The sequence below is a fragment of the Opisthocomus hoazin genome, chromosome 6 (assembly GCF_030867145.1).
Source record: "Opisthocomus hoazin isolate bOpiHoa1 chromosome 6, bOpiHoa1.hap1, whole genome shotgun sequence".
Classification (NCBI taxonomy): Eukaryota; Metazoa; Chordata; class Aves; order Opisthocomiformes; family Opisthocomidae; genus Opisthocomus; species Opisthocomus hoazin.
In genome coordinates this window covers 16,779,802-16,795,367 of record NC_134419.1, presented here as the reverse complement: position 1 = coordinate 16,795,367, position 15,566 = coordinate 16,779,802, and the positions used below count along the sequence as shown (strand labels likewise).

Here is a 15,566-nt window from a genome sequence, read left to right as displayed (position 1 = left end):
CTATCTGAAAAAAATTCGGTGTTCACACCAGCAAAACACAATCATTTCCATCTCACAACTTCTCCTTCCAGCCCTTGCAGCAAGCGCAGCCTTTGCACCGCTCCTGCGAAGGGGGTTTCTGGCAGAGCGCGGAGCCCTGCCCGTCCTGGCTCCGGCGGTGGGGGCCTTCCTTGGGCTGCGGGGACTGAGCCTCCAGGGACCGGCAGGCAGGGAAACGCTCTGATCTCTGAGCCACAGTCATTTACTTACAATTAGTTAGCATTTTTTTTAAATCATCTTTTAAGTGCATTAGCATTTCTCTTGGGAACAAACATGTCTGAATTGAGCAATTTTACATCTGATAATGTTTTCTGCAACTCACGCATAAAAAGCTTTCATTTATGTTTTGGTGTGTGAGATATTCTTTCTCCCTCTGCACCATGCTTACATTAAAAGGTGCTGATTTACATTAAAAGGTGTTGATACCAAGTACGGGAGATTTCAGCCTCAGGGAAAGTCTAGTGCAATAAGCTCTGGAGATTTTAGCAGAACAGAAATCCTCACAACCTCTGCAATATTTTGCCTCCTTTCTAGCGCAGCCTCTCCAACACTGTAATAGGTGATGTGTAAAGGGGGGGTGTTTGGCAGGAGCAGTATAAAACGGAATCGGGCTTAGCGCAAACACAACCAACGATCCCAGAAAGCCAGGATTTTGGAGATGTGGAACATAACCTGAATTTTGCTGTTCAAACTCCCTTCTGATCCCTTTTGTGTGAGATCAGAACTGTCACACCGTTGTGAGGAAACACTTCCAACCAGCCCAGCTCGGTCTGTCCTTTCTTCTTGCTCTCGGGAATTGCAGCGTGCATGGAGGGGGTAAAAAACCACACAGTGGGCTGAGAACATGACGGCAGATTCCATTTTCTCTTTGGGACTTCTGCCTGCTTACAAAGCAGCCTTCCTGTCCCTCATGGAAGAATTGCTTTGATACCCACCGCTCCCACTCGGCCTCGGAGCAGCAAGTCCCCGTGCCCTGCGTGGGTGGCGGGAGGTGGTCGGGGGGACGGGGAGTGCTCGCGGGGCTCTGCCTGCTCGCGGGGGCCTCTGCCACACAGGGTGCTGGCCACATTTGCCAGCTTCTGCGTGAAAACAGAGAGGGCTCAGCGCACTGCACATGTGGAGCCTAGCAGCGGTTGTGAGAGCTGGGTGGGAGTGCTGCCTGCCCTCTGCACGGCTGTACCTGCAGCGACTGGATGCACTGGGACACGCTGGGTTCAGAAAGAGGTGATAGGGGGGAGGCTCAGTGAAGGTTTGTATAGCCAGGACTAATCCAAAGATGACAAACGAGACGCTAGTTCACTGTTACTCATGTTAAATGACCTGCCCTCCATAAAATTTTAAAATTCTATCATAGCTGCTGCTAATGTAGTAATATTTTCCTGAAGCATTTTTTCTTCCTATCAAGACTTTGCAATTGGTAATGGAAATAGTTTCATCACAGGTAACCACAGAAATAAAGGCTATAAACACTGTCTATGTTTCATTGACTGAGCATAACTCAGGCTTCCACTGAGTTCCTATACAACTGTCACATATTTTCTCTGCAGATCAAGGATGTAGAAGTCCTCAACTGCGAATATGGCAAGAACACAATTAAGTTCCTTCGCCTTCATAGAGAAGGGAAGAAGCACATTGTTAAAGAGGTGGAAGTGTGCACACATCTCCGGCTGAATTCTGCTCAAGAGTACCTGGACGGAAACAACTCTCTTGTGATACCTACAGACACCATAAAGAATATTGTCCTTGTGTTGGCCAAAAAAAATGGGGTATTTTTAACTAGCCTTGCTGTTTCTTATGACTTCATTTGGAAGTGTTTGTTATACTTTTTTTTTCAAAACGCATCAAAAGAATCCCTCCCTCCATCAGCATGTCAGATGAGCACTAAAGTCACCTTCAGTGAGCTGGGAATTTTTTCTCCTCTAGTGCTTATCCTGCAGACTCCTCGTTAGTTTTCCAAAGCTTTTGTTTCTCACAGAGCTAGCAGTATTTGTAGTAGATTTATCTTATAAGATCCATTCTTTTTTAATTTAATAGCACATAATACTGTATTATTCCTATGTAGCACTTTTAAACAGAAGGTCTCAAAGTATGTGAGACTCCTCTTAACTCTGTTAACTGTGCTCTTACCTCCTTCAGTTGCATCTATCATAATGACAATCTGTAGGGCAAATTCTCAGTCTCGGTAATGAAATCCCGTCTTTAGCCTGTAAAGCTTAATCAGAATACCACCATGATTATTTCAGCATTATGTCCTCAAACCATAAGGCTTCTGTAGCAGTTTCTCTCAGTTCAAGGACTGCAGCTCGCTATACCACAGAGTGGGAGATGTTTGACGTGACTCTGTAGCTGCTATTTGCAGCGTACGCTGCAAGCTGATCAAATGACGGCACAGTGCGCAAAACCAGAGTTGAGAGAAATCTGCGTTTTTAAAAACATTGATCCTTCCCAAATACTTACAACAATTAGAACAATCTACTTTTGTACACAAGGTAATTGCTTCTTTCTAATAATACTGTTTGTGTCTTAGATCTCAACTCTGGAACAATTTGCCATAGATATCTGCAAACACTTCATGACCACATTTTGCCAAGTGGCGTACGTCAAAACCTATGTTCAAGAAGTACCGTGGCAACGTCTGCACGAGGTATCTGAAATACTACATTCAGTTTGTTTGTGCTGGAGCCATTTGTCACTCTTTTAGTTCCTGTTTTCAGGTGATGATGTTATTTGCTGCACTCTTACCTATATGTCTCCTCTAAATTGCAGAATGGCGTTCCCCACGTCCACTCGTTTATATACGTTCCTGATGGGATCCGCTTTTGTGAAGCTGAGCAGTGCCGAAATGGTGAGAAAATAGTTTGCACCTTCCCCTACTTCTCTGTAAATATTTTTGCCAATAACAGATGAAGATGGCTTTAGACACAGAGAAAGGTTTTACAGGGCTGACAGCACAGCCAAACCGCTCCAGAGATCTAAACCAAAATATTTCTGTGATCTAATTTTGTGCTCCCTGATCTCTGAGACATGGCTGAAGAACTAATGTAGTTCACATTTGTATGCATATCCTAGACATACAGTAGTTACAACTGCACATAGAACATAACTGCTATATATTGCCACAGGATTTACTAGCCTTCTGAGAACGGTCTGCTGACTTTTTTACATTATACTATATTCTGCAGTCTCACTATTATCATTGCCCTATAAAGAATGCATCATGAAACTACACTGCTGTAGGCCAATTGCCTAGTTTGCAGTTGTTTTCAAAACCCTGTCAGCATGCCTTGGTTTTATTTTTAAGAAAGATGCAATTTCATTGCTGCAAGTCAGGTTGGCTTGGACATCATCAGCACTCACATCTATGTGCAAACAATTTTTCACATGAAAATACTTCAGAGTGTGCTTATATTTTTGCACGCCACGCTGTTTGGCTTCACTAAGAGTTTTGTGATACTTAAAAGACATAGGCTTTCAAGCTCAGCTGTCTGTCCATAAATTGGCATTCCAAAGGGATTGCAAAAATTATCTCTTCTGGCTGTGACTCACAACAAGAGCTAAATTCAATCTCACTGTGTTCGTGTTTCGTTTAACCCGTCTCTCAGACTACTGGGGATTTAGCTGAGCCCACTACATGTTTTCACACAGTGGGTTTAGAGGTTTTGTAGCATTAGTTTAGTATCTATCTTTTATTGTCCTAATGTAACTTAGAACTATTTCCCGTTCTGCCTTCACTCCCTATTTTCCTAACACATCAGTGTTAGGACCAGTGATAAGACCAGTTTCACTTGTGGACAGGGCACAAGTTCTGAAAGGCTCCTTTGAAAATTGTCCCTGTGTTCCAGCTGAAAGCAAAGAGAGAGCCCATACAAGTCTCCGGTGCCTCTTGGCCTAATCATTTTTACTGTTCCTCTAATCTTTTTTAATGTTCCTAGTAATGTTGACTACTGCTGTATTTTTGGCACCCTCAATAGTATTGACTTTGGTTTCTGGAAAGTATTAAGAACGAAACCTGAGTAAAAAAAAAATAAAGTAAAAGAGTTTATGCTTTCTTGAAAAGCTGCTTCTCTTAATGTACCAGTTTAGTTAATTTTTTTCATCACCTTGAAAATTCAACATGAAATTCTGCAATTTTCTGCCTTTAAGGCTTACTGAGGAAACTGCCTTTCCTTCTTAGTCTTCCCTGCATATAGCCCTTTGTTTTTCTTTAGGATTCTCTGCCTAGGTGAACTATAACCAAAGAGAAGATTTTCAAATCCCTTTTATTTTTCTTAGAAGAGAACCTTCTCTATCTTTAGCATTGTCCTATGCACCTATCAGCCTGACACAGAAATGTATTTCTCAGTTAATCCTGTTTTTTAATGTTTTTCTCATCATTAAAAGAAACCTAGTGAGGCTTAATAGAATTATAGGCTTATTTTTTGCTATTATATTGGCTGATAAAAGGCTCAGAGGTTTTTTTTGAAACTGAAAACATCATAAGTGACTTAACAGAGTCAACATTTGACAGCTGAAGACAACAGAAGCACAAAACACACCGAAAGCACGGCACAGGCTGTTCACCTCGCAAGCCTTGCCTAGGCACTGTGTTCTTCAGCGTGAGCGTCAGTTCGATTGCGGCACAGCCAGCCAGCCTTTCAGTAAACCATTTGTTGCAAGGAGCTCTTTCAGACAAGGCTGTGCATTTGAATATGAGATAATACGTCTCCAGGTTCACTGATAGTGCCTGCACTACATTAATACATGTGTATTACAATCTTATCCCTAAGCAATGAATTCATCGAGATCTGAACAAACCCCAGAATCTCCTGTCCAAGGACAGTCTCATCTTTAGATTTTTTTTTTCAAGCTTTAGTAAATAACAGGGTGATGTAGCCAAAATTATAGATACACCTCTTCAGACCCATTCAAGCTCAATAATGAATGTAAACAAGAGAAGAAATAGATAAAATGCAGTTTTGATAATTTCCAGTGACAGAGCATTTTAAAAAACCCAAACCTCTAAACAACCACGCCATTTAGAAATATCCATCACAGTGGAATTATTACCAGCACAAATTCCTGCAAAGACACAGTTTAAAGACAAAGTCTGTCAGTTTTCCCCGAACAAGGCAGGATTACACTGCGCCAGATGTACTGAAGGATTAATTTTGAACTAGCTAGCGTGAGCACCAAGAGCAGCACTGAAACAGCAGCTTGGGCTTCAGACACCGACTGTCTGTACAGGCTCTGAATAAGCCTGCATGCCAGAAAGTTTCTCCTTTCTGAATCTGCGTTTTTGGCAGCCCTGGTCAGTGACATTTTCAGTTATCAGTCTGGTATGCTCTAAAGGACTGACCACTTGAAATTGTTTAGCCACCATCCAAGAGGTTTGTCAGAAGAAAAAGTTCAGGACATAACTCTTTGGCCTTTAGAAGATGCTAATCCACCCACACAGCAGTAATCTACAACAGCACATTCTGTAAATAGTGGCCAAGTGCAACACCACTGTCCATTTGAACGCGCAGGTGGCATCTGCACCAGTGCCCGTTGCTGCCAATGAGCTGAACTGCAGGGATCTGCACTGGCTCCCTGCCCTCGCGTTCTTACGGACGCAAAACCCACAACAGGATGGGTGTGTAAAGCGAATTTCTGACTGAGGCTCCAAGTCCGTGTACGGAATTTCTACACTCGTCTATGTTGTTTCAAAAGGCTCACCTCACCTCTCCCACACCCAGCAGCACTAGCAGCCTGTTATTTCATTTCCCTTTAGAGCAATCAGTAGTCCCTGAACTGACATCAGTAAGAGCCAACCCAATGCATGTCCCAGCTCCAAGGAGGTGAGAGAAAGGGTGTCCTCAGCTCTCCTTGACTGCAGGTCACTTGATGGGATTCTTAGTTTTCTACATTGAGCTCTGATTTCAGCAGTTTCTGTCTTGTTTCTTACCTTTCGGCTCACATCAGTGTGCAAAAAATTATTTTTGCAAGTAGCTAGGCTTGCAACAGAAGCACACGAGTGGTGCTGGAGAGAGGGCTTCACAGCTCTGGAGCTGTCACTGCAGCTGCGCACCCAGAGGTTTCTTTCCTTTCTCTCTGCCTGAGAAGGAGCTCATATTGTCTTGCATTTTTGGATCACAGGTCCTCTGGTTGTTTTTGCTGGAATTAAAGATCTGAAACTTATGAAGACAACACAGTCTGGATTTGAAGGCTTCTATAAGAATGAACACACCACGCTTCCAGAAAGGAATGACAGGATTTTATGTGGAGAGCTCTTCTGCAAATGGTCATACGGCGAATGCAGGGATTTTGACTTTGACTGCATATGGTATACATCAAATCAAATAATATTTATTACTTAATCTGTGATCCCAGAGTCCCTCTATACAATACAGGAGGTGTGAGGACCAGATCTGCAGCTGCTGTGCAGCGGCCACTCTCGCCACTCTCAGTGGTGGTGCTGAGCACTTGTTAGGACAGGCGAGAGGCTCGCCTTGGGGTACTCCTCTCTGGGATGGTGCATCAATGGACGCCATTTAAACAGGCACTTCAGTGTTCAGTACAGAACACTCTAGGAGAACAAACTAACAACTACTTTGTTAAATACTTTTAGCAAACAACTGTCTGTGAATTATAGAGCTGGGGGGGTGGATTTGGAGGAGATGGGACAAAGAAATTGTTCTTCCATAAGATCACATGTACTATGTATTTGTCAGAAAAGACAGAGAAAATATGAAAACCCCACACCCCCACAGTAAAACATTATGGGTCTAGACAGAGACAGCTAATATAAGAACCTGTGTTACCTCTAGGAACAAGGTCCGTGAATGTATCCTTGAAGCGTTTTCTGGGCCACCCGACTGCGGAGAATATTCACCCTCTTACCAGAAAACTGTCAACAATATCCAGATGCTCATACTTTCCAAAGTGTCAGAGGTATCTTCTTTCCTCCTGCTGATGTTTTACTTAAACAATAGCGAATATTAATCAGATCACTGAGAAGACCAAAATGAGCCTGTTCTTTCCTCTGGCAGTTCTAAGTAAGACTGAAAACTGTTTGGTGGTACAGCTAGATGGCCTGAAAAATATAAGAGCACACGGAGAAGTTCATACACTGCTCCCCAGCTGTGAACACAATGGAGGGGAATATCACTCGGTGCATGGCAGGACATGACACCAAACTGGGAGGAGTGGTGGATATACTGGAAGGCTGTGCTGCCATTCAGCAAGACCTGGACAGGCTGGAGAGTTGGGCGCAGAGGAACCTGATGAGGTTCAACAAGGGCAAGTGCAGGGTCCTGCATCTGGGGAGGAACAACCCCATGCATCAGTACAGGCTTGGGGCGGACCTGCTGGAGAACAGCTCTGCGGAGAGGGACCTGGGTGTCCTGGTCGATGACAGGTTGACCATGAGCCAGCAGTGTGCCCTGGCTGCCAAGAAAGCTAACGGGATCCTGGGATGCATTAGGAGGAGTGTGGCCAGCAGGTCGAGGGAGGTTCTCCTTCCCCTCTACACTGCCTTAGTGAGACCCCATCTGGAGTACTGTGTCCAGTTCTGGGCTCCCCACTTCAAGAAAGATGAGGAGCTGCTGGAGAGAGTCCAGCGGAGGGCTACGAGGATGCTGAGGGGACTGGAGCATCTCTCCTAGGAGGAGAGGCTGAGGGAGCTGGGCTTGTTTAGCCTGGAGAAGAGAAGGCTGAGAGGGGACCTTGTAAATGCTTACAAATATCTTAAGGGTGGGTGTCAGGAGGATGGGGCCAGACTCTTTTCAGTGGTGCCCAGCGACAGGACAAGGGGCAACGGGCACATACTGAAGTATAGGAAGTTCTGTCTGAACATGAGGAAGAACTTCTTCCCTCTGAGGGTGACGGAGCACTGGAACAGGCTGCCCAGGGAGGTTGTGGAGTCCCTTTCTCTGGAGATATTCAAGATCTGCCTGGACAAGGTCCTGTGCAGCCTGCTGTAGGTGACCCTGCTCCGGCAGGGGTGTTGGACCAGATGATCCACAGAGGTCCCTTCCAGCCCCTAACATTCTGTGATTCTGTGAAAAGTGAAAGGGGTGCTACAACATTGTCTACATATTCAATAGACTGCATTTGATCCACTGTACATGGGGAGGGGGGCAGGGGGGCGAGGGATTGCATTGCTTTTCTTCACAATGAGTGAAAATACTGCCAGGCTGTTGGCTGAAAAGGTGGCCTAATTAATTGTCTCATTCATTTTCATGGCTTCAGGTACAGGTCATAGAAGTCATCTTGAACAACACTTTTTATAATGTCGTAGACATGAAGAATCTAGGCTTGACCAATGACAAAGAAGTAAGTAAATGCTCCAAACACGACTTGCCTGGACTCTTTAGAAATGCTCAGCCTTGTACCATAGCAGCAGTTCTGCACAGAACAGAGCTAAAGGGAGTAAACTTTCTCCCCCAGTCCCTGTGAAAACTCCACCTTACCTGCAAAAGAGATTTACACTGATTATAGAAGAAGGATAATTGCCTTCTTGTGTTGCTGATAAAAGCTAAAGGAGCACAGTGGAATGCTTTGAAGCTCAAAGGGATCTGTAACAGAGACTACCTCTGAAAAATTATTCCTGTTTTCTCCACCGAATTTGACTTTTAGTGATAATGTCAACCTGTGCACTTTAACCAGGCAGAATGCATCATGGCGTGCTTCCACATAACCAGGCAGTGTGAAAAGCTAGCCCACTATGGCTCTTTTTTCTGCTCCGCTTGCAGCACCACTGAGGCCAGGGAGCATCCCTGGTGCAGTGGGGTTACAAGTAGGTTAGCTGGGCCACAGGCTAGCTCTAGGTGTCAGAAGACCAGTGCTCTAAGGGAGCAGTGAAGGGATGTTTCTGTAGCCAGTAGGAGCCAAAGCAGATTGGTCCTACAGTGGACAAGGTATAAGCTTGGGATGAGGCAGAGCGTGTAGGAGGAGATACATTTGCTCCTCCCTCCACAGCTGCTCTAGCTGACAGCCAGGTCCAGCTGAAAGTCTGTTACATTACCCTCACGTGACAGAGAGAAACTGGGCTATTCCATTTTGTATCAATGGTTTATAGGCTGCCTGTGCTCTAGTCTGCCTCCCTAAGGCTTGTGATTCTAAGGCCGCCCTGCCCTACCCTTGCCCTCATTCAGGTGGACATTACAGGTCCACTTTCACTTGAGATAACAGCAACATCTACCATTGATGTTCGTAAGAGAAGGAAAGGACCTGGGCCTGATTTTGAGAGGAGGTGAAGAGCTGCAGTTTCTGCTGTGATGGCACTGGCACATCCCTGTCTCAGAAATGACCTCTCTTTGTGCTCATTCCCCTCAGGTTCTGGTTCCAGTGGAAGCTCCCTATGGCTCCTGTGCTTGTACGCTTGGCAGGAAGAAGTTCTTAGAAGCGCAAAGCTACGTGCTAAAAGATGAGCGGCAAAGTCAGTTTGGACTGGCAGCTGCCCAGGGAAACTAAACCTCTTGGCTACACTCACACCTTGCTGACAAACTTGGAGTGTGGCTTTCCTGTCAACGTATACTCCTTATTGGCCTCTTCCATTGCTGACTACTTTTCCCTCTATGAACTCCTGAGGTCTGAATTTGTGAAGGAGCCTCAGAAATTCAGAAATCAAAGTCTGTCCCTGAATCTCAGTGTCATTTGCAGATTGAAATCCCCTATGCTTTTTTGAAAATCCCAGCTGGAAACATTATAGACAATTAATTTTTAAACCAGCTATTCCCAGATCTCTTAATGAAACAATGAACTTGATAACCTCTGTAACATGCTTTTGACATGTAAAATCAGCAACTCTGGATATTCTATTTATTAATGTTCCTTTAGTAAAATGAATATACAGGCACGAGACCAGATGTTTCATTGACGTAACCTGTCATGACCCCTTGGTGCCACACTGATCTACGGAGCTGAGGTTCTGACCCAGTAACTGAACTGAACAGGGAATCAGTCAAACACTGATTTCTTTGTGAAGGAAATGAAAAAAAAAAAGTATCTTGTATATCTTCTTTGCAGTGTGAATCGTTAAACTGTTGACTAATTTCTCTGCATGTATTCTGACTGCATGGCTGCTGCGGCTACTCATCAGACTATACAGTTACTATATAATTACTTTTATATTAATCACTGAGGTGTTTGAGGTTTTGGGCTATCTCTGCACGTTTAATTAAATCATTTTCTGTAGTCTAATAATCTCATATTGACTCCTGAGAGGGCAGGCGTCAACCTGAGTAACCCTGTTACTTTTGGGAAGGGTAGGGAGAAAGCTAGACAGACAGACAATGCATATCTATCTTTAGTTACCCCAGGTGATAGCTTTGAACGTAGAGATAAAACTATACAGCCAGCAATTCTCATCCTGCAAACTGTGGCTACCACATTTGCAACAGAAATCCTGCTCAGCTTCTGACAGCTTCTACCCGCTGCTCTCATTTTCTCCGGGCATCATTTTCACAGACTCCATGTGACAGAGTGCAAATCCAATGGGAAACGCCTAAGGTTACTTCTGAAAACTGCAATTCAGATGCCTTTGTGCCTCCTCGATTTGGCAGACCTGCAGCATTCCTCTGGGTACAGTCATTAAATTCATAGGCACCAAAAATGAGGAACATGTCCTGCACCGTGTGACGTTTTGAGGTGCTTTGCAAGATAGGAGCTTCCCTTGGTGAGCAGGACGTAACAGAGAGAAGGGAAGACACAAGCCTGAGATATCTCCTGAAAAGCAGCAGGATAAACGATACCACAGAGCCAGTCTGTCCCAGATATGCTGTTCTCTGGTCACTAGCCAATTCTGAAAGTTTTCTTTACAACACTTTTAGCTGTTGCCAGCGACTTTTTTTCTTAACTTGTTGGATTATGTTGTATTGTAATTGTGGGCTTATGTCTTGCTATTTCTGCTATTTTTAGGTGCTTGTAATTTATTAATATATCTTTTAAGGGCAAATAAAGAGCAACATCAAAAACAAACTAGTATTTGACTATTTACCAAATAAGAAATTAAACCATTTACTACTTATATATAAATGCAAACATTGTAGGTAACAGAAATGTGTTTTATTTCAGCCAATTTTACCGCAAAGAGTGACCAGTCTTGTTCCAAATGACAGTTCACTACCAATAGATGGAGAAATAGATAAAAAAAGGATCTTACTGAACATTTAAGCATTTACCTTTTTCTAAACAAGGTAGATCTTCACAACCCACTTCCTTTCTACTGATGAGGAATTTATTGCATTAGTCAGAAGATTTCCTTTGTTACTATTTGTGCTTCATTTGTGGGCTTGTAGGGTAGTAGTGGACTAACCTTCAAGGCAGAATGAGGACACAAAGCAGCAACCAGTTGTTTATTTAGGCTTTCCTGTGGCAACAAGCACACATGTACACTCATGCAATGCGGCTTCTGTAAACCTCCACAGACATGGTGACATTCAGCAAGTCCTTAAAGGCATCTTGGCACAGCTCCAGCCAGCACTGCAAACCTGAGTAACTTACGTGGGCAGATTGCTTCTAAAGAAAGTACTTAGGCAATCGGAAGAAGCGCAATTTTTCCATATGGCAATTAGATTCAGATAACAATGGCATAAATCATTCTTGAAAAGGGGTCTTAGCCAGACTTACCTGGGCCTGAAACCTGACCAAAATACACTGACAGTAAAAAAGAGCAGACAAATCAAAGAAGGGAGAAAAAAGAAAACAGTCAGTGAAGACAAGCATCTCTCCTGTCTGGCTACTTCATAACTGAAAACACAAACTCAAAAGAAACAATACTGGAGGGACTCAAAACTAGAAAAAGAAAGGGTAGAGAAACATTTGGTGCAAAAGGAAATATAACAGCAGAAATCAGAGTGCCTGAGTACTGAGGGGCGCTTCTCCACCTCTCAAGAGTGGCATTAGGCATGAATTCCCACATTAGCATTTACATCTGACTGGAAAAGACAAGAGCTCCAGTTTTAATGGCCTTGTATCCTGCACTGTGTCCAAATCTTCTAGATTAAACATATTTCCAGACAGAAAGACCCAGGCAAACTGGCATGTGACACCCATATAGAAGGGAGGAGGGAGTAGAAGAGAGGGAGCAGAAGAGGAGTATCCTTGCAAAACAGGGTTGCTACACCCAGGCACGCACCTGGTTCTGCATTTTTCGCTATGGTTTGGCCACCAGCTGGGACATAAACACAGCTTCATGTTGTTTACTCATTACTTCCTTCCTCCTGCTGCAACCCACAAGTACAAGACAGAACAATGTTACTCTTCCATCAGAGATTGGTGCAAATGATGAGCCTTCCCTCCCTTTTTTGATACGATGTAGCTGCTACAAAGTCAGGGGAGTCCTCAATGTAGCAAGTACTGCAGAGTGTTTACAGAGCGGCAGCTGGGTTACAGCAATCGTCTGAAAAGGGGAAGAGAACATTTTGAGACGAGTGCAAGCCTGCCAAAGTCAAGACATTTGTTGTTGCCTTATCAGCAGATCAGCTGATGACACAGCAGTCATAACTGCTGACTATTGCTTTAGCAAAGATGCTCACAAGTGCAGCATATAAATGCAACAGTGATCTCCAGTATTCACCAGCAGCCTTCAGTAGCAATGAAACTCTCCCAAGGAGACCAAGGGCCACTTACAATCTTCATAGTGCTCCCCTTGGGCTCTCCAGGTGTTCAAGGTTACAGTTGCATTCCCCAAATTTACAGAGTTTATTAAGTCAATTAATTTCCCATGTGACTTTTGTGCCAAACCCCATTCCTGGAAGGGAAGGGAGTGCTGTTCTGACTTGGAACTAAAGAACTAGAACACAGACAAAGTGAGACGATGTTTTTCTGGTCCTGCTCAGACTCAGCCTTCAAATTTTAGATAATATTGACATTAAAAAAAATGAGAAATAAATCTGTAGCTTCCGCCACACTCACAGAAAGTAAGACCCTCTGCTTTTCAAATAACTGTGATTGTAACTTAAGTGGAAAGAGGAGTGTTAAAGATTACTTTTACGATTAAATGCTGATTTTTTAAAAAAAGGAAGAGATAAAGGACTTGGTAGATTTTGAACATGTTGAAAAAAGCAGTGAAAAGAGAGAAGAGTTAATTTACCAAGTAATCAGTGACAGCAAGGGCCTAATGTCACATTTTGCCTGGGCCATTTCTAACCAGGAGTCATGCATGGGTGGCTACTCCCTTCACTATAGCTGCTGAGTCTTGTCCTATAATTATAAGAGCAGAGAGTTTTCTACAAATTTATGAAGTGCAGCACATTAGAGCAAACTGTTTTAAAGGGAACAATAACACACAGGGATGGGACATATCAGCAAGCAGACAGAACAATTTTCTCTGGGTTGAGAAAGTGACCTTGATGGACAGGCACAGCCACAGCCTCCATACTTTGCCAAAAGTTGCCTTATGTGTGCTTTAGGTTTGGTACTTGGCAGTATATTTGGATGCAAAGAGAACATGCTATGCGTTGTGTATCTGCAGCTTGAGAGGACAGCGAACATCAGAGCTGATGATCAACACCAATATATATTTCACAACCACCACACCAAAAAAGGAATACTGCAACACTTTCATTTAATTTTTAAAAGTGCTTTGAAAGATTCCGATAGACATGCACTAGTGGTATTAAGGGAAGAGAAGGGAGAGGGAAGGGGAGGACCTTGGCTGCAGCACGTGTGTCTGTTCTTGTGCTGGCCATGGGGCAGGGGAGTTGACTGCTGCTTTACTCCTTACAGCTGCCTCCAGGAGAAGGAGGCCACTCTCGAAATTGCTGGTTCCCTGTGAAGGCAAGGAGACCTGCAATGCTGAGACCGTCATCACTCTCACCCCCAGTACCAGCTGAGCAGTCGCACACCTGGCAGCTTAGACACCACCCAAAGCACAGGGAACTGCAGAACTGCAGTATGGACCTGGTGTCCAGTAAAGCCCATCAGTCGCTTCCTCATCTCAACAGCAGCTGTGTTTTCTGCAAGAGGAATAGCAGCTAAAAATAATCTGGTTTTGACTTCTTCTTTCAAACCCTCCAGTTTCTTTTAAAAAGATTTTTTGTTCTCTCAGAAACAGCAAAGAGAACGTAACAGACAAAACCAGAACGGTCACCTGCACAAAGAGCACAGTGGTATTAGAAAGCTCAGAGAACAGTAGGAAACTACAATACAGATCAGGGACAGTAAAAAAAAAAAAAAAAAAAGTTACAGTTCTGAGCAACATTCCCTTTGCAGTGAGATTTCTGTTAGGCCTCTGCTTGTATGAACCAATTAGCAGTGCTGATCAAAAGGGGGATAAAATCTGGATGTTTCTGAATGCAATTAATTTGCTCATTAAAACATGTTAAAAGAAAGAACAGTGCTCAGTAACCACCAAATGTACTCTCAGGGCTGCACAGTGGAGATTTTTACTCCCTCAAGGAATAAATACATTTTACTTTTAATTCTGTGTCATCCATAAATCTACAAAGTGTGTCAATCCCACACCAAACATGCAAATCGAGAAAAAGAGAGTATTTATTTCATCCTTCAGTAACATAACACTATGTATTCGCCTCCAATAATAATTCTACAAACACAGGACTGGTAGGCATCTCTGGACTGCTACACGCAGCTGCTTCACATAATCCTTTTCATAAACATACCTAATTCTGTATTAAAATATTTAGGAGCTTCGTGTATAATTTTTCAATGACAGCCTATAATTAGCCTGATACAGCCTGTACCTGAAAACTCCCCGAGGCAGGGATGATGCTCTCTATTTGAATCTCATCTTCCAGAAGATCCCTACTCCCAGTAGGTATCTCTGGACACTAACAAACTATGAATAAATCATAAGCAGAATTCGGACTGTGACTTACAAACCTGCTGCTAACAGACTGATACCTGAAGTGAGCACAGTACAAGGGACAGAAAGAGAAATGGTGGATACACCACCGTCTTCTGTCACGCGTCTCAAATTCCAAATAAATACATTGTACAATATAAAGGTTAGAAAGGGTACAAGAAAGCATGCTGCTGTATATAGTTTATGTAATATACCATATACCGTGAGCTTTACCTACAGCACAGCTATTAATGTGGCTTTATCCCATCTCAAATCTCAACACCAAAAACCATAAGCAACATTCCTAGCACTGTAGCATCAATAGCCACCTTGCACTTCGCCAAGGCAGAAGTGAAGGCAGGGACACCACCTAGCCAGGAGATAACAGGAGCTACTTCTTCCTGCCACTGGGTCCTGTCCCACCTGGCAGAAAGCAGCACTCTGTCTTACCTTCTGCCTTCTCAGCTGCACCCCTTCACCATTTCCTCCCACACCATTTTCACTTTCACCACACTCCCCTCCTTATTTCCTGCTTCCCAGTTGCTTTGCTCAGCCTCACAGATGCAACCCCACATCCCAGTTTCAGGGGTCATCATAAAGCTCTCTGGGCCAGAGAAGACTGTGAGCCCAGACAGTGCTCAGCACCACCCCTGGGCTGTCCCCCAAGCGTTGGGTAAATCACCCTGCCACATCAGGGCCAACGCAGCACCTCTGCACCACCGACAGCTCTAGAAAGGGGTAAGAGAAGCACAGATGTTAC

The 15,566-nt window shown here is 43.8% G+C and overlaps 1 protein-coding gene across 1 annotated transcript; it reads left to right on the top strand.

Annotated features, from left to right (window-relative positions):
- Nucleotides 1-1,459: 1,459 nt before the first annotated feature.
- LOC104338833 (uricase) lies at nt 1,460-9,471 on the top strand. The gene is made up of 8 exons (XM_075424091.1): nt 1,460-1,480; nt 1,587-1,805; nt 2,567-2,683; nt 2,806-2,884; nt 6,154-6,340; nt 6,825-6,948; nt 8,248-8,331; nt 9,334-9,471. Exons 1-8 carry the CDS (start codon nt 1,460-1,462, stop codon nt 9,469-9,471), a joined length of 969 nt encoding a protein of 322 aa, XP_075280206.1.
- Nucleotides 9,472-15,566: the final 6,095 nt, after the last annotated feature.

Coding starts and splice junctions, on each gene's coding strand:
- LOC104338833 (XM_075424091.1), top strand. CDS start 1,460: ATGGAAATAGTTTCATCACAG. Junction 6,949..8,247: donor TACTTTCCAAAGTGTCAGAG/GTATCTTCTTTC, acceptor TCATGGCTTCAG/GTACAGGTCATAGAAGTCAT. Junction 8,332..9,333: donor GCTTGACCAATGACAAAGAA/GTAAGTAAATGC, acceptor CATTCCCCTCAG/GTTCTGGTTCCAGTGGAAGC.